This window comes from Corapipo altera, unplaced genomic scaffold (assembly GCF_003945725.1).
Source record: "Corapipo altera isolate COAL_440 unplaced genomic scaffold, ASM394572v1 316, whole genome shotgun sequence".
In the NCBI taxonomy this organism is placed as follows: domain Eukaryota; kingdom Metazoa; phylum Chordata; class Aves; order Passeriformes; family Pipridae; genus Corapipo; species Corapipo altera.
In genome coordinates, this window is record NW_020884974.1 from 687,889 (window position 1) to 715,016 (window position 27,128).

Sequence of the window (27,128 nt, forward strand, 5' to 3'; positions counted from 1 at the left end):
GTCCAGATGGGTTCTGTAGCACTTCCTCCAGTGACCTGGTTGATGGAGAGGAATTGGAGATCAGCAATCCAGAAGAATTCTCCTCTTTTCAAGACCATATTGTGGCAGAACAGTTGACATACATGGATGTGGTATGTAGAGTATTACATATAATTATATATAAGTGTCTATGTAACATTATATAATATATTTTATTTAAAGTTATAGTAATATAAGTATAGTGTTCTAGAACAGGTCTGCTGTTGGGACACAGAACACAGCTCTGTCATTATTCCAACTGCTTCAGTCACTGGGCTTTTGCTTTCAGTCACACTGAAGGTGTGTTTTGTTTTGTTTTTAAAAAAAAAGTGGGAATATATATTTGTCGCCTTTTTTGCAAAATTTAAGACTTGACACCTGAGAAATAGCATGTTTTGACTATATTGCTACCTGGCCTGAAGATGTCTAGGTACTCTGAACTGTAGTGTTCTAATTTGCTTTGTCTGTATCAATCTCCTTCAAAATATCATTATATGAAAAAATTTCACCTTGGTTATGCTACTAATATAAAGGTGTCCCTTTTTTTCCCAGTATTGTTTAACTGACAGTTCTTTTAGGGCACCAAGCCTGTAAAGATTATGCCAAAATGTATATTTTAAATTAAAAAAACCTAAATATTTATCTTTGAATACTGTATTAGATTTAAATCCAGTTTGTACTGTAAACCTGCATTTCTCCTCACGGATAAAAGAGATTTAGGAGAATCCTGCTGGCTTACCACACCTCTGTTTCCCTCTAGATGCTCTTCAAGAAAGTTGTGCCCTACCACTGTTTGGGATCCATCTGGTCTCAAAGGGATAAGAAAGAAAACAAGAACCTGGCTCCTACTGTCAGAGCCACCATTACTCAGTTCAACACAGTTACCAAATGTGTTGTCAGCACTATCCTGGGGACCAAGGAGCTCAAAATCCAGCAGAGAGCCAAGATCATTGAGAAGTGGATTCATATTGCACATGTAAAGCACTTCTTCTGTTTAATGTTTTTTTTGGGCAGGTGCCTTGGAGTGAGGGAGTTGGGAGGGGAGAAGGGGGTTGTACACATTGGTCCCAGGCCATCTTAGCTCTAATTCTTTCTATTTTAACCTGATTTTCTTTGTGATACCAAAGGAATATTGCCCTTCCTCTCCTTAGTTCTTCCCCACCATGGAAATGGAGTTGCTACTTGGCCATGTCAAGGGTTTAGAGAAGTCCAGACAGACAATATCTGTAGCTCTTCCCTTGTCCACTGATGGAATTGCTCCATCCTGGAAGGCCACTGGGTTGGTCAGGCAGGACTTGCCCTTGGTGAAGCTGTGCTGGATGTCTGGAATCACGTTCCTGTTCTCCATGTGCCTCAGCAGAGCTTCTAGGGGGTTCTTATAGCAGATTCCATGTTTCTTAATCTTTGCATGAAAGGGTTTTTTCCATGCCTTCTTTACATAACTCTAGTTTGATAGTTTCTTAGATTTTTGTCTTTAATATTTTACTGTCACCTTTTTAACTCCCCTCAGAGCGCTGGGCAGCTGGCAGTAACCAAGGTCTCTCTCGTAAGAGAACATTTCAAGCACTTCCATAGGGATGTGTGTTGACTTCTAAGAATCACATGGATTCTTTCTGAGCTGTACATAACAAGCAGTCAGGAAAACCTCAAGACAGAACCTTGACAGTGCACTTCTGTGCTTCCAGAGGCAGCATTTAGTCCTGGGACCTGAGCTCTGCCAACTGCATGGTTCAGGAAACTGGTATGGGGAAGGTCTTTCACCTCTCCTGTGGCACTGACGTCTGCTTGCTTTTGTTATCATCTAATGGATGCTTTATAGCCCGTGTGAAGGCATTGGGAAGTTTGATTCCTTATTTTCTACATGCAGGTCTTTAGGTTGCAGAGGGCACCAGCTCAAAGGGCCTTCGTGGGCAGCCTGGGCTGGCAAGGATGAAGAGCTCCCTCATCGTCACGAGGCAGAAGGGAAGCCAGGACAGGCACTGCTCTCATCATACCTGCTCAGTGGATGGAGAACTTTGTTCTCCACCTCTGTTGATCCAGTGCTTCTCCCTGTACTTAGTTCCTACACATAATTAAATGCTCCAGTCGTAGCTTAGCATGAGAAAAATGCATGTGCACGCTCTACAGAATAATTGCACATGTACAGCACCTGGGTGCATATACACTTAGTTGCCCACTTCTGAGGAAAGTTGCTTGCTTTGTGCATGCAAATGAGTGTTTTGAATAGTTAGGTGCCTGAATTAGAAAATAATCCACTCATTAAAGTGCAATTATTCACTGACAACTAAGCCTGTAACGTAGCAGCATGGAGTTCCATGTTTGTTGTCTCTTTGTGACTTTTGGATCCATTTTCTTGGTTTAAAAGATAAAGTGAATGCTTTCTCCAACTGCCAGTCCTCTCTGCTCCACCTAGGTCTGAAGTTCCTGAGCAGGAGCAGCCAATTTCACTCAAACAATATTTTCTTTAAAAATAAGAAGTAAAAATGAAATCACTAATATCCTGTTATGCTTACATTTTTTAAATTAACGCTGTTTCTGCACAGGATTCTTTCTGGTTTTCTCCCTGTGAAGGACACAGCATGAAACAAAGTTATTCAAACCAGTCTTAAAAATTCTTCTTACATACAAATGAAAGCTTGCTCAAGTTTAGTCTGCAGTCAGTTAAATCACTGAGAACACTAAATCCAGTATTGAATTCCTAATGTCCTTTAAATTATACAATATGCAGTTAAGATGGTTCCAAATTGGATCTTCCAGTCCAAACTCCTGTGGTACTGGGGGAAAAAAAAGGAAAAGCTGATAATTTGTGCCTCTGAATTTGTTTTCTGCCTAACCTGAATTTCAAGTTGAACATAAAGAAAGGTCTCATTCTTAAACGTGCCAGTCCTTGAAGAAGAGCTGTTATGTGGCTTTTTTTGACCCCAAACCATGCAAAAATAGCTTTCAGGTCTGGCATGTCCTACCACCTGATCTTGAACTTGGTCTTTGTCTTACCTAACTGTCCACCTGCTTCAGGTGCTGTCTGCCCAGCCTGTCTGCTTAAGCCACACTTAAATGTAGCCTCCTAATTTACACAAAGACTTTTTTTTTTAGCTAAATAACTGGGTACTTGCCTTAGTTGTTAAATAATTTTTAATGCAACTCCTGAACAGAGTTTCTGCTTTATTAAGGTCTGACTTCTGCTTATGCTGAGGTTGCTTTACATTTGTTCGGTCCTACAAAGGAAATAAATCCATGTCTATTTTTCACTGTAAGGATCCTTTAGGTAATCAGGATTACTAGGGTAATAATCAGCTCCATAAAAATGTTCAGAAGCAGAATTGGAGTTTGAATACATTCTCATCTCCGTGCTGCAGTCAAATTGGCAGGTGTTTTGTCTGCTGAATTTGCATGTACAGACACCTATTCTGAAGTTTGTGGTGCCCATGCTCTTGTTCATGAACCACCAACAGATTTCCAGGAGTTTCTTGAAGAGTCACAGACCAGACTTGCCCCCTCCTTCTGGCTTCCATCTGCTTTAACAGGAATCTGTGCTACTCTTTTTTAGAATTAAGTTTTTCCTTATCCTTTTCCATCAAAGCTTTTACTACAGAGAAGCTGGATAAGAAATGTTTGTGATCCCAATTGTGGAAAAGCTGGGAAGGTTTTTCTCTTTAAAGAGTGTAGACACACTTGAATAACAGGTTATTCCTTTGCATGTCTTTAATTGACACTTAGATGGTTGAGGGTTTATATTTTAAATACCACATACAAAGAGGCAAAGCCTTGTTTTTCCCCTAAAGGGTAAAAGGGATTGGTACCTATAAAGAGCTTTTTAAGAAGTGCAACCTTTGTGCCTTTTAGCCTGGCTTTATGGACTTGGTTCCACTTTTGTTTTCACTGGGAGAACTGGAAGCTGGAAGCACAAATACAGGGCAGTGAGGAAAATAAGATATAAATGCCAAAGCCTATAAAGTGTTTGGTAGGTAGAGGGGGGAGTGATATTTTTGATGCTCAGTATTTGCACAGCTGCCTGCTCAGCAGTGAGAACCTGTCACAGGCGTGACACTGGTCAAAGAAGAGCTCTAAGGTCTCTGTAATGCTGCCATTTAATGCTCCTGTGTCTCTAACTGCTCCTTTCACAGGAATGTAGGATCCTGAAGAACTTTTCCTCCTTGAGGGCCATCATTTCAGCACTGCAGTCCAACTCCATCTATCGGCTGAAGACGACCTGGATGTGTGTTTCAAAGTAAGGCTCCCCCTCAGCTCCTGAGGACACAAAGGCTCAGTGCTCCTTCTCATCCTCTTGCTGTTCTGCTTCTTCAGGGACATCACTTCTGTTGGAAGAACCTCCTGCTCCTGGGAGGCTCAGAGCCCTGCTGTGAACTCCTCTTTCATCCCCAAGGGCAATCCCTACTGGATTCTGTCCGTTTTAGCATACTGAATCTTCCACAACCTCTTTTGGAAAAACTGTGGCACTGGCTGCTCCCCCAGCTCGTGCACACCATTCCCAGGTCACCATGATCTTTCCATGTTGTCCTGTTTCCCATGAAGTTTGAGGAGGTCCAGCTTGCTACAGGCCCTCACTAATCTAGTCCTGATATTTCCATAAAATATATCCTCAAACTACAAAATCTAGTATTGAAGATAATATTTCTTCCAGGGGAACACCTTTTTGTATTAATAATTCTTTACCTGGCATATTTACTGATTGCCTCACAGACACCAGAAGTCTCTGTGTAGAAAAGATGGTGTTCTGCTCATTCAGTTTGGGAAAAACAGATCTCTTTGCCTTTGATAAATTTAAAGATCATTCTACCAGGCAGTATCCTTCTGTATTTTCCCTACATAGAGGTGGGATGTGCCTTCTGCTTCCCCATACCATCTGGTATTGGGCAAGAGAAAACTCTTCCCACACTTAAATGCTTCCAGCTTTCCAGAGAGCATGGAACAGGGCAAAAATGAAGTACTTGGGTTACCTCTCAGCAATTCTTCTGTTCCTTTTTATCCCTTTAACCTGTTCTTGCACCAGTCTCACACTTTGCAGTTTAGTTGAAAACCCTTCTCAGGGTCTGTGTGGCCTGACTTGACTGGGAGCACCAGAAGATCCCAGGAAGGCTCCCAGTAGATGTGCAGCATCTCACTGGATGCATTCTGATGGCATCACCTTTTATAAGCCCAGCTGTTAATGATTCATGAGAAAACAGTGGAAACCTGATCTGATTTTGAGTGCTTACTAATGACCTAAATGATTTTCCTGTGCAGGGACATCCTGCTGATGTATGAAGAGCTGTCTGAGATCTTCTCAGACCATGACAATTATCTGACAAGTAGAGAGCTGCTAATGAAGGTGAGAATTAGTGTGGGGCTTGTGATCTCAATTAAATCCGAGGTTAACCCTTTTTGTAACCAGCTGCCAAAGCTCATGTCTCCCTCAGTGACCAAATGTGGTGCTTCAGGGAGGTAAAACCCGGGCTTTTTGCTGGGCTGAGAGCTGATTTCTGTGTTCCTGGAAGAACCTGCTCTAGCATTAGCCCGTGGCACTTGGATGCCCACAAAGAGCAGGCTGCAGCAGCGTGGATCCGGGGGGACAGCAGGTCTTGCAGCCCTTCAGCCCACTGGGTTGCACCACTGTAGTGCTTTTGAGTTCACGGGAACAATTCCACTCAGCTTCAGCTGAGGAATTAATCCGAGATGTTTATCTGACTATCCCATACCTTTCTTAGAACTAGAAGGACAGGGCTGGGAATTCTGAAGGAACAGGCTTCCTGCTCTGTGTGTGGCCAGATGGACAACAAAGCAGGCTCTGTCTGGAACAGTTTGACTTGTGCACTCCCCTGGGTGAACCCCAACAAGCTCAGGAGCCTGAAAAGAGTAAGGAAGAAAGCAGGGAAAGGTTATATTCTGCAGGAACTAAGGAATGTTTGTGGCAGGTTTCTTCTGTTTACATAAAAAAAGTTCCTATAAACTGGGTAACCAGTTTACTCCTTGGCAGTTCTGTCCAGTCAGTCTGGCATTTCTCCCTCACCCCTCTTGCCTTGGGATCTGGAACACTGTGTTTTGCTCAGGAATGGTGGGTGAACACCTTCAAACCTGTCAGTCTGTTTTATTTATCATCCATTTATCAATATCTGTAGGTAATTTTTAAAGCAGGTGAGACAATAATAAGCATAAAGGGGAAAATGTGTGTTCAAAACAGCCTATTTAACTAAATATTAGAAGACAAAACAAGTCAATCTAAGCCCAGACCTCTGGCTCCCAGCAGATCACTCTCTAAGTAGATTTGCAAAACATTTTGAAAGCAGTGAGAGAAAAATTCCACAGAATAGCTAGAACCTCTACCCTACTTTTCATCTTGGGCTGTTTGGAGGATTATTATCCACTGAATCCTCAAAGTCTTTGTTTTCTTTCACTATAAATAGCCTCTCTAGGGAAGCTGTGTTTGACCTTGCCTATCCAGCCTGCAAATCCAAGTGTAGAGCAGACAAAATGCCCTAGGAAGCAGGTTGGCTGGCACAGAGAGGGAGCAGCATTCTCCTTCTGAACAGACATTCATGATGACTCGTGTCGCATCTATCCAACCATTGGAGAAAACCAGCAGTGACTCCAACATCCCCCACACATCCAGGGAAATAAAGGTTAAAGATCTATTGTGAAATAGCTCATCCATTCATAGGAAAACTGGAGCTGTGGGGATGGAAACCTATTCCTTTCATTTCCTGCGTGGTTTTGGATTAGTCAATAAGCCGCAGTCGCTGGTTCTCTGTGTTGGTGTTCCAGCAGAAGAAAAACAGCAAAGCATTACATAAGATGGAGATGTTTACTTGCAGCAGGCCTGATTAGGGAATTAAACACAAATCCTGAGGGTCCAGAGTGTTGGGATAGAGTTCAGGGAAGCATCTGGACACCTGAAGTATGTCTAAGCTTCTCTGATTTAAACTCTCAGGAGATTTGCAGCAGCACTTAGCTTTGGCAAGAGCAGAGCTGTTTTACAGAAAAATTCCCGTATAGTCCTCTTGTGGGATTTTATCCAAAATTCCCAATTAGTGTCCAAGTCCCAGAAAATCAACATGATTTTACACATATGTACCTGAAAAGCAAATAGTTTTGCTGGCCCAGCTTGTCTGGTTAAACATATTTGCAATTATTTTACACAGGTGTAGTTTCCAGCTTACCACTTGGATCCTCCATTAATTGCCTTTAATCCCTTTTTACCTCACAGGAAGCAACATCCAAATTTGCAAATCTGGACAGCAGTGAGAAAGAAAATCAGAAAAAGTCACAGAAGCGACTGCAACTTCAAAAAAATAAGGTGTGTTTGGGGTTTTTCCTCCCCTTTTTGGTAACATGATTAACCCTAACTGGTGTAATTAATTCTTAATTCTGTAAGAAGCAAAAGCTAGAAAGGTCTTTACCAGAGCGAGTGTGCAGGTGATTGATGGACATGAACTTGTGTCAGTCGTTTTCAGCAGTCTTGAATCTGTCCTACAAGAAAGAATTCCATTATCTACTCCTTTAGAGAGAAACATGGGAAAGCCACACAATTTCCATGTAGTAAAACACATGCTGTAAATGCTGTAGTACTTGTGATAAGGAAAATTAGCTCTGGCCAGAGCAAAAGTCTCATTTACTTCTAAACAAGGTCATGAAGCTTCTGACACACCAGCTTGAAAATTGCACGGGGCTTTTACAGAGATTGCTTTGTAAAATGTGTCTGGGTTCCAGTCTGCTGGTGAAAATGGCTTTTGTCTCAAAGTTGGCAAAGATTTAAAAGGACAGGGGGAGAGAAATCTGGGATAGGGAGGCCAAAGTGCTGAATATGATTTTTGTCTATCTGTTTGTTTGACTGGAAAAAATACAGCTCCTTCTGGATGGTAGAAACAAGTGTTTCCTTCACAAGTGTAGAGCCAGCCTGAACTCTGCAAGTGCTGGCAGTCTAGAAGTTTAAAATGTGAATAATTACCAGTAAAGTGCAGTGGATGGCTGGGGAAGATGGTCACTGCTTAGAGGGAAAAGTCTGTGCCTTGACTTGACTGTTACATAGTGTAACACGTGAATTAAAAACCTACTGGAATGAAGCAGAAATGGCTCACACAGACTGGCCAGGACCATTCCCCAGCTCTTCCTCTTGGAGTAGATGACTGAGGGACTCTGTCCCTGGTCCTCAGTGCTCCTTCCACAAGCAGGGTTTCCTGGGGACCCACTGTTGGAAATCAATGGTGGCAATACTGCAATACAAACCCACCTGGCAATATCTGTGAGAGCATCCTGCTCTCAATGGAATTTGATTTAAATTCTAGATTAGATAATGAGAATGATGTAATGAAAGAAAACATAATTACAAGACTGCTGTTTGGTTAAGCAGATTACTTTTATTTCATTTTATTACACAGGGGTGTTCTAGAATTCTAATTATTATCATTTTTCAGTTAATTAATCCAACATTGCTCTGATCACTTGCAGGGAGTGATGCAAGGCACAGTCCCTTACCTTGGCACCTTCCTCACTGATCTCATCATGCTTGACACAGCCCTTCAGGACTATGTCGAGGTAATTTGGGGCACTTTTTTTGAATCCTAAATATCCTGCCTGCCTTCCCAGCACTGTGTCTATTTTGGTATCTTCTGCTGGGTTCTTGTGCAGCTCTTACAAATCTGTTTTCAAATCAAAAAGGAAGCAATATGCAGTGTTACTAACAAGAATCTTGTGTGACTTTGAATGCGGTTGTCTCAAGGGACAGGCTTAGCTCTTCTCTGACCCCTTCCCTTTCCTTCCAACAGGGTGGCCTGATCAACTTTGAGAAGAGACGAAGGGTAAGTGGAATGCTCTGTGATTTTTGGTTTATTGATACCCTCTTTTAGAGCATTCTCTTGGCAAGGCCATTTGTCTTCAGCAGCTGTTTTATGTGCCTGAGCAATTTTAATCCAAGTCCACGAGGGAAGAACAGATCCCTGCGATGCTCATGCTCTGAGCCTTTGCCTGACTGCGTCTGTCCTATGACCTGGTGGCAGGAGACCTTTGCTTTCCAGAAGATAGTTAGTAAATATCTTCCTCCTGCTGCAATAAACTACTTGTAGGTAAAAAGCTGCAGAGCACAAACCACAGGACTGAGAAATAAATGCTGTCACTCTTTCCATTCAGCCAGATCCTTGTTGGTCAGAGATAAGTAATACTCTGTAGGAGTAAAGGTTACTTGGGTCTAAATGAAGTTGTGCCAAATCCTGGGGCCTGAAAGCAGACTTGGATTTGGCTGTGATGGAGCCATTTCCTGCCCTAACCTGCTCTATAACCTGCTCTAAACAATTACGAGTTATTTTGGCAAAGTGTGTATACAAGTGGAGTTACAGAAGAGCAGCACGCTTTGGTCACGCATATTAAGGGTAGCATTTTATGTTCCTCTGGAACAAGTGTGAGTGCACATTATGGATGCTGAGGAAAAAACCCCACCTCTGTTATTTAGAAAAACTGGTTCTTGAAATAGTCACTCAACTGAAACTGAACTTCAGGTCAAACTCTGTCCTGGATCTGTTGTTGCATATGTTTAGTGTATGAATGAGTTTGTTTGGTTTTATCTTGTTTTCTAATTCTAAATTTTTATTTGATTATTTCTTTTCTTAGGAATTTGAAGTCATTGCCCAAATTAAGCTCTTACAATCTTCATGCAACAGCTATTGCTTGATACCAGACCAAAAATTCATCCAGTGGTTCAGGAGCCAGCGGCATTTAACCGAGGAGGAGAGGTAGGTTCTCACTCCAGCTGGCAAAGCAGATGTTCTTACCTCACACACACCTACAGGCAGGTTATTGCAGCCTTCAACTCTCCTCCTAACAGGAACTCACACGTACTAAAGAGCACTGGTTTTAAAAACTATTATACAGCAGTGAAATATCCCTTTCACCCTGGTAAAATGTAGGCAGAGCAACATTCCTCCTTGTGGGGCTGCAACATTCTGTGAAAGGTTTCTGAATTTCTTGCCTATTGCTACTTTGAGATGTATAAGTCATAGTATTGTCTGTAAAAAATTAACCCAGTGGCCTCTGTCCTGCAGTTACAAACTGTCACGGGAGGTGGAAGCAGCTTCTGATACTAACATCCTATCTCCAAAATCCCAGAAAAGCATGGTGAAGAGGATCAGCACGTGAGTATGATGGGGCAGAGGAGGTTTGGGGTGGGAATATGGACCCTAATAACTCAAAACAAGCGGTGCTCATTTCATCAGCTGCAGAACCTGGCTGTGGATCCAGATCCCTGTGTTGCTTTAAGGAGAAATGCATCTTTGTGTCTGAAGCTGTCCCTTTCTGTTGTTAGAAGCAGTCATGAGAGTTATTAATGATAAAAGAGTTTAGAAACAAAGAACCCTTCCTAAGGTGTCGGAAAAAGGAACAGTTTTAGTGCTGGATTAAATCCAGTACCTATTGTGTAATAACTTCCCTGAATGCAGCAGCAAAACAGAGGAAATGAGGATAAAGTCTGGACTATTATTAGTCTAAATTGCTATAGACATGCAAAGATTCCTTGCAGGATTTTAATATGAAAATTCAGGTTAGCAAAAAGGCATTTGATAGTAGAAACAATCTGCCTTGGTGCTGGAGAAGGAAAAAATCATGGGGACGTGGTCCAATTTGATGGAATACCACAAAGATTTAAACAGCAGGTGGGTAGAGAACGGGGACATGAAGGTAAGCAGACAGGAAACAAGAGACTAACAGGAATAAAGCAGAGCTCAAAGACTGAAGTCAAAATATTGGCACTCTGTGCTTTGCAAATGAATACTGTAGAAAAGCAGTGAGTGACACCTCTCTAAACTGTATTAAATCACTAATTGCATCCTGACGTGGCATCTAATGCACCCTGCTTCTCCACTTTGTGTATTGTAGCAGTTTGTTTTCTTTGACACTCCTTTCAATTCACTCGACCTGCATTTAGGAATGAGTTTCGGAGAGGGAAAGCCTTTAATTTACCCTTTCTTGTATACACCTCCAGCCTCTTAAGAGGGAAGCTGGTATCTGTGGCACCTTGACTGAGGGCAGGAATTGGCAGCAGGGTGAATTTGCCCTTTTTGAAGCCCTTTTTCCGAGCAGGTGAGCCTGAAAATTTTAACAGACCAAAGGGGAATCTCATGACAGTGGGGCATGAGCTCCGATTTTGGCGTTGCAGCTGGTGGGCACAGTGGGTCAGGAAGGTATTGTGTTGGTGTGTTAACAAACTCTCTGGACAAACTGTATAAACAACACGGAGGAAATGAAAACAATAGGCCACTTGAGATAGGAAAACCAAACAACATGTAAGAGTTCTGAAGCAAGTGACAAGCTTTGCTCTGTTCTGCTCTCACTTACTGGCTTTTATGCCCTTTTTTTTTTCCCCCCATACCAGACTTTTTCTGGGCACTGATGTGATCACCCCACCCAAAGAGCAACCCCCAAAGAGCTCTCCCCTAGGAGGGAGCTCTGGGGAAAGCACGGATTCAGCCAGTGTTTCATCGTGTGAGTTTAATCACTCCGAAAGTGAGGATGTCTGCGTGACTCCCATCTCCAGTCCTGAGGACCCTCTGAAAAAGGTACAGCTGGGGCCTTGGTGCCACCATGAGCAGCTGGGAGAGGCTCTGCATGCTGCAGCCCCGTGACCCTTGCCCAAGGCTCTTGGTCTTGACTAGAGCGTTGCTTTCAGTGTGAATGGAGAGACTAGAGATAAATGTGTAAAAATGGAAGTGATCCAGTCATCCAGTTCTTGCACAATCCCTTTTGTGTTGCCTCTTCCAGTGGTTTTGATCCTACCAGGAAGCTTTTGAGCAAAGCAGATGGAAAGAAAGCAAACCCTGAGCAGCAGGGGAAGGAAGGGGGCAGTTTCAAGAAGAATGGCAGAGAGGGAAGGGTGTGTTATTTCCACTCGGGTGAAGGCTCCCAGCTGGAGCAGGGGTGCCTGTGCCTCCCTCTGTTCCATCCCAGTTCCTGGCTGCTTGCCCACAGCCTGATGCTGTTCCTTGGATCTGCTGCCACCTCCTGGGCTGCTCTTACTGCAAGCCCAGAGCAGTGTCCAGTGCCCAGCACACCCAGTGGGACATAAATTGTCGTTAAAATGGTGGACTCAATCAAGTTCAGCTTTTCTGGAGGCAAGGAATCCCACTGCCAGCCTGCTGGGCAGAGTGTATGTGACTGAGGTTATGTCTGTGCCTGCTGCTTTCTCCTGCTCCTCCTGCAGAACGACACAGGCAGACAGACAAAACACCCTATTTGTGACAGTGCTTTTCTTTGTCGTGTAGATCCCTGGATACCCCTTATCCTCCTGTTCTCCTGACTCTTCCATGAGCACACCTTCCTCGGGGGTGTCACCTTTACCCTCATTCCCTACTTTGCTGCCCTCCAGTGATGACAAGAGCTCTGTTGGCTCCGACAAGGGCTATGACTCCGACAAGGGCTCCATCGGCTCCGACAAGGGCTCTGGCTCCAACAAGTGCTCCATCTTTGACAAGGGCTCAGGCTCTGACACGTGCTCCATCTTCGACAAGGCTTCTGGCTCTGACAGTGGCCCTGTCTCCGACAAGAGCTCTGGCTCCACGACATGCAGCACTTCCAAAGTGCTCCCTGTTTACAACCGGCAGAACGGAGGCGCCTGCATCATCCGGGTCAGCATGGATGGCATCAACGACAGCGTCTACAAGAGCATCCTGGTGAGGGGCACAGAGCTGGCAGTGGCTGACCTTCTCATCCAGGGTGACTGAAACAATCACTGCAGTCATGAGGGTTATTAATGACAAAAGAGATTAGAAACAAACAACCCTTTCCAAGGTGTCAGGAAAAGGAACAGTTTTAGTGCTGGATTATAAATTAAGTATCTATTGTGTAATGACTTCCCTGAATGCAGCAGCAAAACAGAGGAAATGAGGATAAAGTCTGGACTGTTATTAGTCTAAATTGTTATAGACATGCAAAAATTCCTTGCAGGATTTTAATATGAAAATTCAGGTTAGCAAAAAGGCATTTGATAGTGGAAGCAATCTTCCTTCACGCTGGAGAAGGAAAAAACATTGTGGGGATGTGGCCCAATTTGGTGGAATACCACAAAGATTCAAACAATTCAAACAGGAGGCGGGTAGAGAACAGGGGCATGCAGCTAGACATGGGAAACAAGAGACTAGCAGGAATTCAGGGAGAGCTGCATGGAATAAAGCAGAGCTCAAAGACTGAAGTCAAAATATCCGCACTCTGAAGTGTTTTGCAAATGAATACTGTAGAAAAGCAGTGAGTGACATCTCTCTAAACTGCATTAAATCGTTAACTGCTTGCTGACCTAGCATCTAATGCACCCTTCTTTTGAGACCACTTTACTGAGCCGACTCATCAAACCTGGCTGGAAAGGGAAAATGACAAATGTTACCAATCAGAATATGTGGAGCAGGGCAGGAATGAGAGGTTTGAAAAAAACAGCAGCTGGTCTGGAAATCAAAGTTTGTGTTTTATCCAAAAGCTCCAAGGGAAGCACTGTGATCATGTGCAGGCCTTGCTGCTTCTGCCCTCCTGCTGCACCAACTGCTTTTCCTCCAGCTCAAAATTGGTGTGCAGATTTTGACATAAGATGCCACATGCCAAGTTTTCCCTGGAGAAGCTTTCCTAAAGGGCTGGTTTCTGGCAACAGGGAGCTGTAGGGGAGAAAGCTGACAGCCCTTTAATTCTGCAGCCTCTCTGTGTGGTGGTGGTTGCCAGAGCAGCAGCCCCAGCATTCGTTTCCCTCTCTGCTGGTTCCACGGAGGGATCCTGGCAGTGCCGGCCAGTGCTGGGCTGTGAGCACCCTCAGGGCCTGCCTGGGGGAACACACACACAGCAGGGTAGTGCTTAGCACCTTTAGCTACCTTCCAGTTTTAATGGTGGGACCTCCCCGAATGCTACAAGCTGTTTCCTGAGGGCCTGACAAATTTGGCTTCTGGTGAGACGGCAGAAGGCTCTGGAGGGAGCCCTGTGTCTGCTCCGGATGCACAGCACTTCCACAGCAGACAGCAAACCCAGCTACCAGGCCAAAAATCTCTGCAGGATGTCAATGGGAGTGCTTAGCACAGGAGTCTGCAAACAGCAGATGGGGCAGCTGTTTCTGTGGGCTTTTGTGGCTTGTGAGAATGATGTCCCACCTCTCCAAGCTTTGCTCAAGAGAGCAGACACTCTGATTTACCGCTGTCTCATCTAGTGCTGTATCTGTCATCTTGAGCTAAAAAGCCACCACTTCCTAGTGTCATAAACACCAGATTTTAATATCTGTCAGCACCTATCACTCTGTTACTGACCCATTATGGTTTTTTCAGTTCTGTGACATTTTTTCCAAACCCAAACAGGTTTCTGCTAATTCCTAAAGTATTACACTCGTGAGTAAGCAGAATATCTCATTGCAACTCTTACCTTTCCAGATAACTAACCAAGACAGAATTCCTGATGTCACCCAGAGAGCCTTGCTGAAGCACAACCTGGAGCCTGATGCAGTGGAAGATTATGAGCTTGTGCAGGTCATCTCTGAGGACAAAGGTAGGGAAGCCAAACTCTGCTGCTGCCTGAAAAGTTCTGTTGGATTTCAAAGGAAAGAGTAATATGTGAAGCGCTAGAAATGCCATGAACAGGTCCCAGCTGCCAAGGAGAACAACCCCCTGGATGCTCAGGGATGACTTGTCATGGCCTGTCAGCACATCCCCTTCCCGTGGGCAGAGCCACCTCCTGGGCTGCCAGGCCAACCTTCCCGTGGGCACTGCGGCTGCAGGGCAAGCGTGGGGTCTGGGTGGTGGGGTTCTGCCTCCCTGGGACCAGAGCATGCAGATCCCTTGAATCACTGGCTTCCCACACAGTCTCCTCTGGGAGAGGCTGCCAGGGCCTCTGCCAGCCTTGACACAGCCTGGGCTTGGCCTCCATCTCCTGCCCTGCTCCCCTTCCCTGTGGGAGAGCTGCTGAGGGCAGCTCCCGATGCCACTCTGGCCAAACAGGGAAAGCCCCCCACGCTCTGTTGTTCCCTGCTCCCTGTCCTTTCCCAGCTTTCCTTCGTGCTGACGCTGCTCTGGGCCCCATTTTGCAGAGCTGGTGTTCCCACGGGATGCCAACGTGTTCTATGGCATGAACAGCCACGTGAACTTCGACTTCATCCTGCGGAAGAAAGCAGAGCTGGTTGGCTGAGACTTCACCTTCGCTGCCGTCCAGTGTTAGGGGTGGATGTGTCAGTATTACCTGTTGAAAATGTGCAATTGGAGGACTGGGCAGCCCTGGGGCAAGAGGCTGCCACCTTTGTCTTAAGGGACACCCCACGAGCCAACTCTGTGAGAAAACAGTCTCCTTCGTGCCAGTATTACACAGAAGATCATCTGAATTTATTTTTACACAGCTGAAGAAAGTTCTGAGTGCACGTCTGCCTGAACCAGCTGAAGGCTTTTTGCACTTGTTCTGCACCAGAGAATTACCTGTTTTGGATCTGGTTTCCAAAGAACTTTAAAATGAATGAACTGCATTTGCCTTTGGATGATCGTCATGAATTGTTCATGAACGGGACAAACACACACTACTTGTGTTGGATTGAGGTCTTAATGCCATGACAGGGTGGTTTGCCTTGGACTTTAACCCAGGGAACAGAACTCGATGCCTTTCTCGTGTGATGGATGTACCTCCTCCTCATGTGCAATTACTCTTCATGAGCAGAACTTTTAAATTTTTTAAAAGCCATAAGTGAGACGCTGGATTGTAAACAGCCCTTATTTGAGATACATTAAATAGATACAGTGTTTCTGTTTCCTTAGATAGCATTGTGCAAATTTAGGAGTTAGTTATTATCCAAATAGATAACTTAGGACTGTTAAGGATCATTAGTTAAAATAAGAGTTTTATCCATGCCTGGGCCTTTTCCCCCCCAGTTCTGTCGCACTAATTTTCAAAACTGGGCTCAGGTTCCATAAGTTTTACACTACATTTGGATTTATCACTTCTGTTTACAAGTAGGTAAAACAGACCTATTGTAGGTCCAACAGGCCTGTTGTACATCCAAGAGACCTATCACAGGTCCTAGTCTGAACAGTTTATGAATTCCAGTTGTATCTTGGTTTAGAGGGTGGTAGAGGGAGGGGGTTGTTACTGAGCCTAAACCTTCGCCCAAATTTAGGGCAAGACTAGAAGTTAAGGTTTCTCTGCATTTTGGTTCAGTGTCAGTGTCTGTACAGAGCAGTTTCCCATGTACATACAGCATAGTTCCTAATGTATATAGTACTGTTCACTCAGAGGTTGTATGTCTGTGTTAAGCTGAAAAGTGAATGTTCTGGATTTTAAAATTACACTCTCCAAATGTTTATATATAAGAGGTTTTTAATTGCTTACCTGTAATCTTTATATGATAAGTATATAAATTGTTTTTCATTAATATTTGCCTGGAGTCAGTTGATTTTCTTTTATTATTGCATGTCAGTTGTGGGGCTTTTACACCTCGTAGCACTTTCCTCACTGTCATTCTCTTCACTTTTACTGTTTTAACTTCTAAACAGCAAAGCCAAATGCATTGAGAGCACAACAGCACTCTTCCATCCTGAGCAAGTTTGAGCTGGCTTCCTGCCAAAATCTCCAACGCTCAGTGAAAGCCTTTCCCCTGCTTCCCCCTTTAGGCAGAGGAAAAAAAACCTATAGAAACTGAGAGAAACCAAAATCAACTGGATTATATAAAAATATATATATTTACAGTTATATATACAATTTGAATATATTGTACACACAACAGGGAGCTCCCGGGGGGAAAAAAAGGGAAAAGGGAGAGGGAAACAGGGATAAAAACTAAAACCAAATACCCTCCAAATATACCCGTTAACAGAGAGCTAGCGGATAAGTACAAAAAAACCCGGATTAAACAGTTCCCTGAAGGGGGCAGCAGAACTGTGCGAGGCACAGCCAACTCCTCCACGCCTCCCGGAGGGACCCGAGATAACGGCAGGGCTGAGCAGCAGGCCCTGGCCTGTACAAGCAAAGCCCCTCTACAGAGACCTGTCACCTTCAGCCACTGGAAGAGAGAAGAGCAAACTCTTATCTGCGCCTTTTATATGTCGTGTTGTGGAAAGGGATGATACCGAATACTGCCTTAGATTCCTGACCCTGTTGCTAAGGAAGGCCTAAAAAATCCAAAAACTCAACCCACTACATATCCTTAAGCCAAAGCAAAGACAGAGCTGTTGGGTCCAAGAAGTCTTATTGCAATTAATAATTTTTAGGGCCTGTCACCACAACCTTTCATGTGAAGAAGCTGCCAGAAGACTGGTTCAAAGCTGGTGCTGCTCATCAGCTTTGAAGCCCTTTAGATGAGTCAAAAAACCACAAAGTTAAGTAAGTACATGGAAACTGGAAAAATACCAGAACAATCCACAAGTGTTTCAACTGGCTCCTACTTTTCCAAAACACGGTTATTTCTGAGTAGGGCAAAGCCTGGCCAGCACCTGCCAAGGAACTGAAAACACAGACAGGGAACAGCACTTGTCACAAGGGTAGAACCACTGGCATCCCCCAGGCCTTGCATATGTCAATAAATAATTTTTGTATGTATAAACACACAAGGTAAAGGAATGATCAGCAAGACTGAGGCCTTGTCTGCTCTGAAACAGGCGTAGTCATTTAATTCATGTATTCTTCATTTGTTCCCTTCCCTGAAAGCACCATCAACCCCCTGAACCACCCGCTTCCTGAGTCAACTAAAAGGAAAAAAAAAAACCACAAAAACCCCAAGCTAAAAAACCCAGCCCTGTTGTAAAGTTGTTCTTCATAAACTGCTACTGCTCTGCTTAAGGAAATCAGACCTTTTCTATCTTTTATTATTTGCATGAGGTTAAAAAAAAAAGGGTGGGGGGCATGAGAGGGCTCCAATTGCTTGTATTTTTTAAAAAAATCTATGCTTTGTTTCTTAGTGGGGAGCACCTTGTGCTGACACAGGGAAATCCCGTGGCAGGGGGAAAGAAGGAAGGAGGCCACTCGTAGACACAGAGGTGGGTCTATCACAGAACAACAAGCACATGAGGGTGGAAGAGAGGTGGCTCTTGTATCCACAGCAACACCTGCCAACATGCTGGATGCTCACCTGGTCATGGAAATCCTGCTGCAGGCCACACCGAGCACCCAGCCAACACCTCTGGGGTTTCCAGTGTCCTTCAAACAGGCCAGACTTGAGCTGGGACAGTGAGACCTGCGGAGGAATCAAAAGGGATTGTGAAGAAGGAACTCCACCCAGGCTGTGCATGGAGCCCTCAGGGCACCTCCATACTCACCAGTCCTGTGGGCACCTGCTCCCAGCTGGCCAGCAGAAGAAACACAGCTTCCAGGTGGGAGCTGCAGAACAGGCACATTTATACCTCCAGTGACTCCAGGGGAGAGTGACACAGCTTAGAATCCCTTTGAGGGCCTTCAATTAACCTTAACATTTAACACTCAAGGCCAGGTTGGACAAGGCTCTGAGCAACCTGGTCTAGTGAAAGGTGTCCCTGCCCATGGCAAGGGGTTGGACTGGGTGACTCTTAAAGGTCCCTTCCATCCCAAACCACTCCATGATTCTCTCACTCAATGAAGAACACACACAGCTGCTCATCTTGCACCAGGTTCTATGTATTATCAGACCGGCTGACAGGTAATAACATGTCTTCTTTAGCAGAAAGCACAACACTGATCAGTAATTATTAAAAACAAACACAAATTAAAAACAAAACCCCAGCCACACATACTCAATGCACAGATCTGCCAGCAGGTGAGTCCCTAGATGGCAATTCCAGGAGGGAACCCTCCCACTGCCCAGCAGCTCAGGGTCTGTGCCAGCTGCTCTAAGCAGGGTAGTCCGTGATCACCTGGCCTCTGAGAAAGGTTTTTTTTTTAAAAAAAATAAACACCATACCCTGCTGGCATGTGAGCCAACAGCAAGTACATCAGAACTCACATGAAAAACAGACAAGTTTGCTCCTCACATGAAAAAGTATCCAGGCAAGTTGCCTTTCTGTCCTGTAACACACAATTCTATTGGGCTGTCAAGACAGTAACATTGCTGTAGGTTGTTTCAGTTTAATAAGGAGAGTTTGTAACCTACCTTTTTAGGTTTTAAGTTCCCAAAACTCCGACACTTGCTTTTATGGCCTAATTAAACAGGCCTGCAAAGAGGTTGTGGGGATTTGTTTCCTGAAGGAATAAACTGAGGCAGGGGGTAAAGCAGGACATGACACCGACTAACTCCCCCTGTGTTCCCTTCAGGGAGACAAATAAAACCAACCACCTGCACTCCGTGATTTCAGACATGCCAAGACATCCCTTCTGGACTGGGAGGCCTTTTTAGATGGGATGTAGCAGGATTAAAAATGAGCTGGGGGAAGCCAGCACTGACTGTGATGGGGGAGGACGACAGAGGAGCGCTGCTCCCCTGCACTGAACATTCTTGGGAAACACCTCGATTCTGACAGAAATCCCTTTGGAAAACAAATCCAAATCCCCCAAACGCCCAGCAGAGAGGGTGGTAAAAGCCTACAGACCTACAAGGAGTGAGGCAGCAGCCCAGGTACAGCCATCCCAAAAGGCATTAACACTTGTACACCTCTATATATTAATCTTTATAAATACAGTGTTCTACACGAGGAACTGAAGAAAGATGTCATTCCAGGCTGGTATTTTGTTTTGTTTTTTAGCAAAAGCTTTCCAAGGGCTTTTGTTCAGCTCTCTGCCAGTCTGGAACACTTGTTCTTTTTCCTCCTTCATCCTCCACCCTGTCCTCAATGGCCTGGGCAGGCATCTGGTCCAACCGCTGCACTCGGCCATTGGAAGCAGTGGGAAAGGAGACAACATGAAGAGCTGCTCTACAACTTTCAAGGGTGAAAAGCAAAAGTGTGAGGCAGGTTCAGCTGTCACAGAGTTCCTGGGAAGCGGGCAGTCATAGCTCATCCCTGGATGACGGCGCGTTGAGGGACGACTGGGAAGGCAGGGCATCCTTGTTCTGGGCGTCGCTGTGGATCTGGCCCTGCTGCCGGGATTTCCAGGAGTGTGTTCTGTCCCAGTCCGTTGACACGGTCTCGTTGTCCCAGATGGTGGAGGTCTCTGTGTCACTGAGGTAGCCCGGCTGCCCCGTGTAGTGGGTGGGGTAAACAAGCAGGGGTTCTGCCGAAAAGGCTTTCAAGTCTCTGGACTCGTAGTACTCCATGTACTTAGTGCTGCAGAGGGGAGAAATGCCATCAGAAACAGTGGATCTTCACTGGCACTAGGCTTGGGAGACAGGTCAATCCACTGAGCAGGGGGTCCCAGGGAGTGGGGGTAGCTGCTGGGGTACAGCCTGGCTCTCTAGAGCCAGAACCACATGCCTTACAGCCACACAGCTGTACAACCAAACCCTGTTCCCACAGACAGCCAAGCCCCTCAGAACCAGCCCATAACCCCCACCCCAGGCAGGGACACCCCCCACTGTCACCGTCACCTTCGTCGATCTACCTGAGGAGGGTGCAACTAACAAGCACAAGGAGTCCCCACTAAGTAGGCCACCAACATGATCCAGCTCAAGACCAGCCAGCAGGTCCCAGCTCGTGTCCCCCTGAGCCATGGAGGCGTCCAACTTACACAGGGTGCTTGTTGTACATGACTGGCAGAAATTCATCCACGGGCAGCATCTTGCCAAAGGGCTCAGCTCCGATGAGCTTCTGAGCCCCATGGAAAGAGATTGCATAGCCCAGGGTCCAGTAGGAGTAATCAGCTTCCACCAGGTTCCTGACATTGGGAACAGCTTTCTCAGGCTCCTGCACCTGCATCCTTTTCCGGCCAATGTAGCTTAAAGGGTGAAAAGATTGAAGAGATTGGGATCAAAGTGAGTTCGCAGCAACCAGGATCACAAGATTGTGTCAGCCAGGGCAGGGCAAAGGGTCAATCCAAGAAGCAATCCCTGACTTGGCTCACAGATTTCTGTCCTGCACCTCTCCCAGACATCCAAGTCTTAACCCCGTGGGTGGTACCACTGTGAAAGGATCCATAAGGAGCCTCAGCTCCATAAGGAACTAAGACGACACTGTCCAAGACTCAGGACTGAGCTGTGCCAGTTCCTCTGTCACAGCAGCATCTCCTACACTGCTGAGATCAGCCAATGCTGCCCACAAAGGGCAGTGATGGTGCCCACTGGGCATCCAGCACCAGCCTGCCCCATAAGGCAGATCTGTCCCGATGGGAAGAGCCACTGAAGTGTCTGCCACTGTCCCCTGCACTCCAGCATCAACCTGCAGCTCCCCTCTGTCATGACCCAGCAGTGCTGCCAACCTCCCCACACGCCCAGGAGCTCCCAGATGGCTGAGGACCAGGAACTTACATAAGCTCCCAGTCTAGCTGGGCTTGTTCAATGTCATCCATCAGCCTCATGAGCTTCCTCTTAAACTGGTGCTCAAAGCGCACATCATCCTCAATGACGAGTGTCTTCTCCAGTCCTCTGTTCACCACCTGAGACAGGGGGGTTCACAAATGAGCATGGTGGCCCACATGGGCAGCCTGAAGTTGATGGGGTCACCCTGACCTGGTATGGACACCTTCCACTAGCCCAGGTTGCTCCAAGCCCTGTCCAACCTGGCCTTGGACACTTCCAGGGATCCAGGGGCAGCCACAGCTTCTCTGGGCAACCTGTGCCAGGGCCTCCCCCCCCTCACAGCCACAAATTCCTTCCCAGTATCCCATCTAACCCTGCTCTCTGGCAGTGGGAAGCCATTCCCCCTTGTCCTGTCACTCCAGGTCCCTCTCCAGCTCTCTTGGAGCCCCTCTAGGTAGCAGAAAGGGAAAAGGGAGATGTGAAAGCTGAATGCTGTGTTGAAGAAAACCCTTGCAACCCAAGAAAATCAGTTCCATCCTACACTTCCAGAAAACTGTATTGGATTTCATGCTCTGCCCCAGGACTGGCTGTGCACTCACAGCACCTTCCTGCAGGAATGCCAAGGCACCCACACTCCATACCTCCTTCCAGATGTAATAGTGGCTGAGGAAGCAGCCGATCTCTCCTCGGGTCAGTGGCCTGGATGAATACGGGTCCCGGTATCCCGGGAGCATTTCAATGCTGAGAGCTTTGAGCTGACTCGTGTTCAGTGCTCTGGGAAAGACAGAGTATCTATCACCATTTCAGAAACACAAGCCAGTTCAAGCCAGACACAGGCACAACACAGGGAATGCTGCTCATGTTCGGGAAAAAGCCACACCTCAAGAAATTCCTCCACTTGTTTTGCTCAAAAACATGGAGGAAAATAACTTCTAAATCAAGCTGATAAATCATATCCTTAACTCTGCCAAAGACTTCTCGTGAGACCACCAATTTTCCTTAACTATGCCAAGTACTTCTTGTGGGACCATCAGCACATCAGGTGCTTGGCTTTAATTATTTTCCTTTGATTATTTAGCCTAAGTTTATTTTCCTTGGCTAAGATTATTTTCCCATCCTTGAAGGGATCCCAAGTCTCCAAGACCACTAGATGGCATGTGGGCTCCTGTCTCTCTGAGGCCTTTTTGCAACTCATAGACCCAAAATTTTGGCAGACCTTGATTTTTCATTATAAAATGATCTTAACATACCTTAGAATCATGAATCATTTAGGTTGGAAAAACCCTCTAAGATCAAGTCCAACCATTAATGCAGCACTGCCAACCCCACCATAAACCATGTCCCCAACTGCCACATCTACAGATTTTTTGAACACTTCAGGGATGGGGACTCCACCACTGTCCTGGGCAGCCTGTGTCAGGGGTCGACAAGCCTTTCTGGGAAGAAATTTTTCCCAGTATCAAACCTAAACCTTCCCTGGCACAACCTGAGGTCATTCCCTCTCCTCCTGTCCCTTGTTCCCTGGGAGCAGAGCCCGACCCCTCTCAGCTCCCCCCTCCTGTCAGGGAGTTGCAGAGCCAGAAGGTCCCCCCTGAGCCTCCTTTTCTCCAGGTTGAGCCTCTCCAGCTGCTCCTCATCAGAGTTGTGCTCCAAACCTTAAGAGTAAGCTTGGGAAGGGCTGGGTCAGGGCTAATGGTAGCACAACGGCTCTGTAGCCCTGGGATGGACAATGTTCTCAGGAGATAACTGCACAATTCACAGAAATCAGCACAATTTTAACCTGATTTTCACCTTAGTCTGAACCCCACTGCCCTGGTTCTCTCACAGAGACTGACTAATTGCAAAAGAAGAAAGAAACAGAGCAAAACTGCCCCAAACAGCTGTCAGGGAGATAAAAGGGGTGTTCACCTCCCCCTCAGCCCATGCTGCCCCACCAGAAGGAGGTCAGGGCATCCAAGGAGATGCTATGAAGCAGTTAAGCACATCCCACTCATTGAAAATGTCATCAACCCCAATCAAAACTCACTTTCCATCCACAGCCTCCACTATCTTGACTGCAATCTCCTGCTCATAGAGAGTCCGCAGCATCCGATCCCGCCTGTCCTTCCGGCGCTTCAGATTGATCATGAAAATCTGGGTAAGAAGAGACAGACATCAGCCTCCCTGCTGGGGAGGGAGGGAGGGAGAAGTCTTGATCCACTCTTCTCCAGCAGCCCCTCTGGAAAAGCAGGTCTTGTGAAAATAACAGATGTTTTTTCATTCCAGGTTGCTTAGAATTTGTCAAAAAATTGGGAGTTGGTTTTGAGTTGAAAGCCTAGAGGCTCGTTCTCTTCCTAAACAACTACTTTTGATGGATGTTCACGGGGGAAACTTGCTCTTTGAGGGTGAATAGAAGGGAGGGAAGACCAGTTACAGCAAGTCTATAATTTCCAAAGATGCAGGACATTTAGGTTTATATTAAGCACAGAGTAACACAGCCACCTGCAGCCTCAGTCCCACAGGAACACTGACCCACAGTGCTGCCACCGCCTGGATTGAGGACTATCAGCAGGGCCACCAGCCCAGTACAAGGTCACGGTAAAGAGAGGATTTTTGTAATTACTTCAGGCACCGAGAAGCTGCTGCTGAGAGCCAAGGCTGGGAACAGAGATGTCTGGGCAGGGCTCCATCCAAGCCTCAAAAAGACTCTGGAGGGCCGAGGACTGAAGCCCTCGTTGTAGATAAACCTCAGAGGCTCAAGGATACTTTTCAGTCCCAGAAAGACAAGTACAAGTGCAGTGTTGTAGCCTGGGGAGCAAAACCTCATCCCAGTAAGAAGCGGAACAAATTCCAGCTCAGGACAAATGCAAAAATAATAAATTGGATAAATAAAGTGCAGCCACAAAGGAAAACATGGAAAAAACCTGGACCAGCTGTGCTCTAAACACAGATGCTCAAACACACACAGCCGGGTCGGGTTCAGCTTCACGAGTCACACAAACAGATGGAGCAGAACACAGCAAGAAGACAAAGGCTCCCCTGATCCCCACGGCTCCCTTGGCCATGGAGCCAGGGCCTCCCTGGCAGCTGCACACACAGGGGCTGCTGGCTCTGGGAATAACACAGACAGCAGTTCATTAAAGCATGGCAGATCCCTCTCCCCCCTTCTCCCGCTGCATGGTTTGCTCCTCTCCTGAGGGTACCCAGGGTGAGCCTGCCGCCCCCAGCTGCCCTGGGCTCTCCAGTGTCTCTCTCAGCTGAGAGAAATCCTTCCCTCCTGCCACTGGAAAGCAGGAGAGCTTTCCCAAAAGACCAGTTTCTGTCACAGCTGGAAGGATGGCCAAGCTGCTCTGCAGAGTCAGATGTAGAGGAGACAGCACAAGAACTGGGGAATTAAATAACCTGTTTTTCAGCCTCACTTCTGCCATCTCCTCCCGGTTGGATTAAAACACAGAATCACAGAATGGTTTGGGTTGGGAGGGACCTTGAAGACCATCTAGTTCCAACCCCGTGCCATAGGCAGGAACATCTTCTACTAGACCAGGTTGCTCCAAGCCCCACATCCATACTATCAAGAGAGGAAGACCAAAGGTTCACTGGGCACTGCCCCTGCACCCAAATCTGCACTCCCAAACAGGGGTCTTGTAGCAGGTACCAAGTGCCCACAGATGGCCTCCTTTCTCCACAGCAAACATCAGACCACTCCCTGAGCCCTTTCCCTTCTGCTGTCCTGAGCTCAGCAGTTCTTCCCATATACACATGGCTATTTTTTCCTTGCAAAAGGTTTCAACCCAAAAGATGAGTAAACAGGTAACTATGCAAAAAGATAATATACTCCAAGGGAAACAGCTGGGAGCTCAGCTACAGGGAGAACCCAGGTCCTCCAGGTGATGAGTGGGAAAACAAGACAATAAACAGCAAACATGGTCCTTACTTCATCAAATCCCATCTTGTCAGGGTGCTTCGGAGGAACAGAGACGTACTGAGAGGGTTCAACAGGAGGGCGATCGACTGAAAGAGAGCAGAGATCCCAAACATCACCCCCATGTACATCCTGCACCAATGTTTCCATCACGGACCCCAGGGAGGTGGGATGAGGAGTCAGTGCAGGATGGGTACAGCAGGGAGCAGCCACGTTGCAAAGCCGGAGCCAGCAGCCACGTGCCAGACAGACAACACGGTCCTGCAGCACCTTTTCCACATGAAAGATGCATTTTTGCTTTTGATAAGGGGAAGTTGAGGGATTTTGTGGATGGGGCTGACCTGATCAAGAAGTGCTTACATTCCTGGGTGGAAAACTGCATGTCAAAACAGCATGAGAGCAGTCAGATCAGGATGCAGACTGCCAAGGGAATGAGAGCTAGGCCAGTGGCAGGAGAGCTCTGCAGACATGGAGGGATCCATCATGGCAAGGGCACAGCAACTTACTCATGGCCTCGATCAGCGTGTGCACAAAGTTCTCAGCTTCTTCTGGCAGTGACTGGTGTGGTTTCAGGGGCATGGGAAGGAACCCGTAGTGTTCACGGTTGCAGACGAACATCTGTATTCCTGAGGATCACAGAAAAGCAGAAACTAGAATCAGGTCTGTTACCAGCAGATTTCATTGCTCTGTGGTTACGTAGCCACAATCAAACTTGTGCCAGGACCTCAATCCCAAAAAGTTCTGCTTCCTAAGCAAACAATTCAAAACCATTCCAGTGACATTTGCTGTTCTGCCTGGCTCCTGGCTGGCAGCAAGCAGCCTCTCCCATGAAACCAATCCCAGCTTGCTCCCTAACTAACCCTTCAAAGAGATGAACTGACTGGGCGAGGAAGAATGGCTTCCCACTGTCAGAGGGCAGGGTTAGATTAGGGATTAGGAGGAAACTTCTCTGTGAGGGTGGGGAGGCCCCAGAGAAGCTGTGGCTGCCCCTGGATCCCTGGAAGTGTCCAAGGCCAGGTTGGGCAGGGCTCAGAGCAATTTGGGCTAGTGGAAGGTGTCCCTGCCCACGGCAGGGGGTGGAATGAGATGAGCTTTAAGGTCCCTTCCAACCCAACCCATTCTATTCTTTATCACTGCTTCCTTCTGCTTTGGCTAGAAAATAAAGACAACAAATTTTCACCTGTGCTGGCAAAGGACTTCGATGAATATGTACGGCAACCATCTTAGAACTGCTAAGTCTACACCAAACATGGTCCATTCCTCTCCAACACTATTTTTTACTGTGCCCTGAAGGTTAGAGGAAAATCCAAGAAAGAGACTCCAGCAAGGAGAAGAGATGCTTTCAAACAGAGGTGATAACAGAACATTCTTCTACTCAAAAGCTTTTGCAACTGCTTTTTGGAGGGGGGAAACAAAGGGAAGCTGCAAAGCCTCTCCTAGGAGCAGGTTCCTTTGCAAGGAAGAGACCCACTCACCACCTGTTCACTGGGAGCATCCCAGCATCAGCAAAAGGCTGTTCCCTCTGGGATGACAAGGATTTGCTCACCACTGGCTGTAACTGTGGCAGCACTGGGCCTGATGTCACATCCGGCAACATGCTCAAAAGCCACACAGAGAGAAGCCAAGGAAAGTATTTCTGTTGTTCCTCATCGAGCTCTGGTTAGGTCCTTTATTATCTAACCCCAATCAGAGCTGCTAGAACCCACACAACTGGCCAAAAAAAGCCTTTCTTTTTCATTTTTTTTTAATGGAACGAGGACAACCACCCCCCTCCCTCTAGGAAATAAATGAAAAGCAGACACTACCTGGTGTGCTGATGCTTTCATCTATTAGTTTCCCTAATCCCTGGTATTTTTAGCAGAGCGGAATTGTCGGCACTAATGACCCCAGTGTTTCTCTCATTTTAAGTTTGCAAGTAAATTGCTGGCTATGCTACTT

The 27,128-nt window shown here is 46.3% G+C and overlaps 2 protein-coding genes and 1 long non-coding RNA gene across 3 annotated transcripts in view; 1 reads left to right on the forward strand and 2 right to left on the reverse strand.

The window, feature by feature from the left end:
* RGL1 (ral guanine nucleotide dissociation stimulator like 1) overlaps positions 1-16,369 on the forward strand; it is a 53,710-nt gene extending 37,341 nt beyond the window's left edge. Inside the window, exons 6-18 of the mRNA XM_027665294.1 lie at positions 7-131; positions 779-994; positions 4,143-4,246; positions 5,263-5,347; positions 7,220-7,309; positions 8,461-8,547; positions 8,778-8,810; positions 9,616-9,737; positions 10,047-10,136; positions 11,372-11,555; positions 12,258-12,665; positions 14,391-14,505; positions 15,044-16,369. Coding sequence (XP_027521095.1) covers positions 7-131; positions 779-994; positions 4,143-4,246; positions 5,263-5,347; positions 7,220-7,309; positions 8,461-8,547; positions 8,778-8,810; positions 9,616-9,737; positions 10,047-10,136; positions 11,372-11,555; positions 12,258-12,665; positions 14,391-14,505; positions 15,044-15,141 — 1,757 coding nt within the window. The 3' untranslated portion in view covers positions 15,142-16,369. The remainder of the gene's footprint in view (positions 1-6; positions 132-778; positions 995-4,142; positions 4,247-5,262; positions 5,348-7,219; positions 7,310-8,460; positions 8,548-8,777; positions 8,811-9,615; positions 9,738-10,046; positions 10,137-11,371; positions 11,556-12,257; positions 12,666-14,390; positions 14,506-15,043) is intronic.
* Positions 16,370-16,451: 82 nt separating this feature from the next.
* On the reverse strand, positions 16,452-18,210 carry LOC113957647. The gene is made up of 3 exons (XR_003531245.1): positions 18,062-18,210; positions 17,344-17,437; positions 16,452-16,601 (listed from the first exon to the last, which is right to left on the reverse strand). It is a non-coding gene; the product is annotated as an uncharacterized LOC113957647 (long non-coding RNA).
* A 351-nt stretch (positions 18,211-18,561) lies between these two features.
* COLGALT2 (collagen beta(1-O)galactosyltransferase 2) overlaps positions 18,562-27,128 on the reverse strand; it is a 47,521-nt gene continuing 38,954 nt past the window's right edge. The window contains exons 6-12 of the mRNA XM_027665320.1: positions 25,697-25,816; positions 25,203-25,279; positions 23,316-23,422; positions 21,931-22,063; positions 21,299-21,426; positions 20,563-20,769; positions 18,562-20,162 (exon numbers count right to left, since the gene is read on the reverse strand). Coding sequence (XP_027521121.1) covers positions 19,886-20,162; positions 20,563-20,769; positions 21,299-21,426; positions 21,931-22,063; positions 23,316-23,422; positions 25,203-25,279; positions 25,697-25,816 — 1,049 coding nt within the window. The 3' untranslated portion in view covers positions 18,562-19,885. The remainder of the gene's footprint in view (positions 20,163-20,562; positions 20,770-21,298; positions 21,427-21,930; positions 22,064-23,315; positions 23,423-25,202; positions 25,280-25,696; positions 25,817-27,128) is intronic.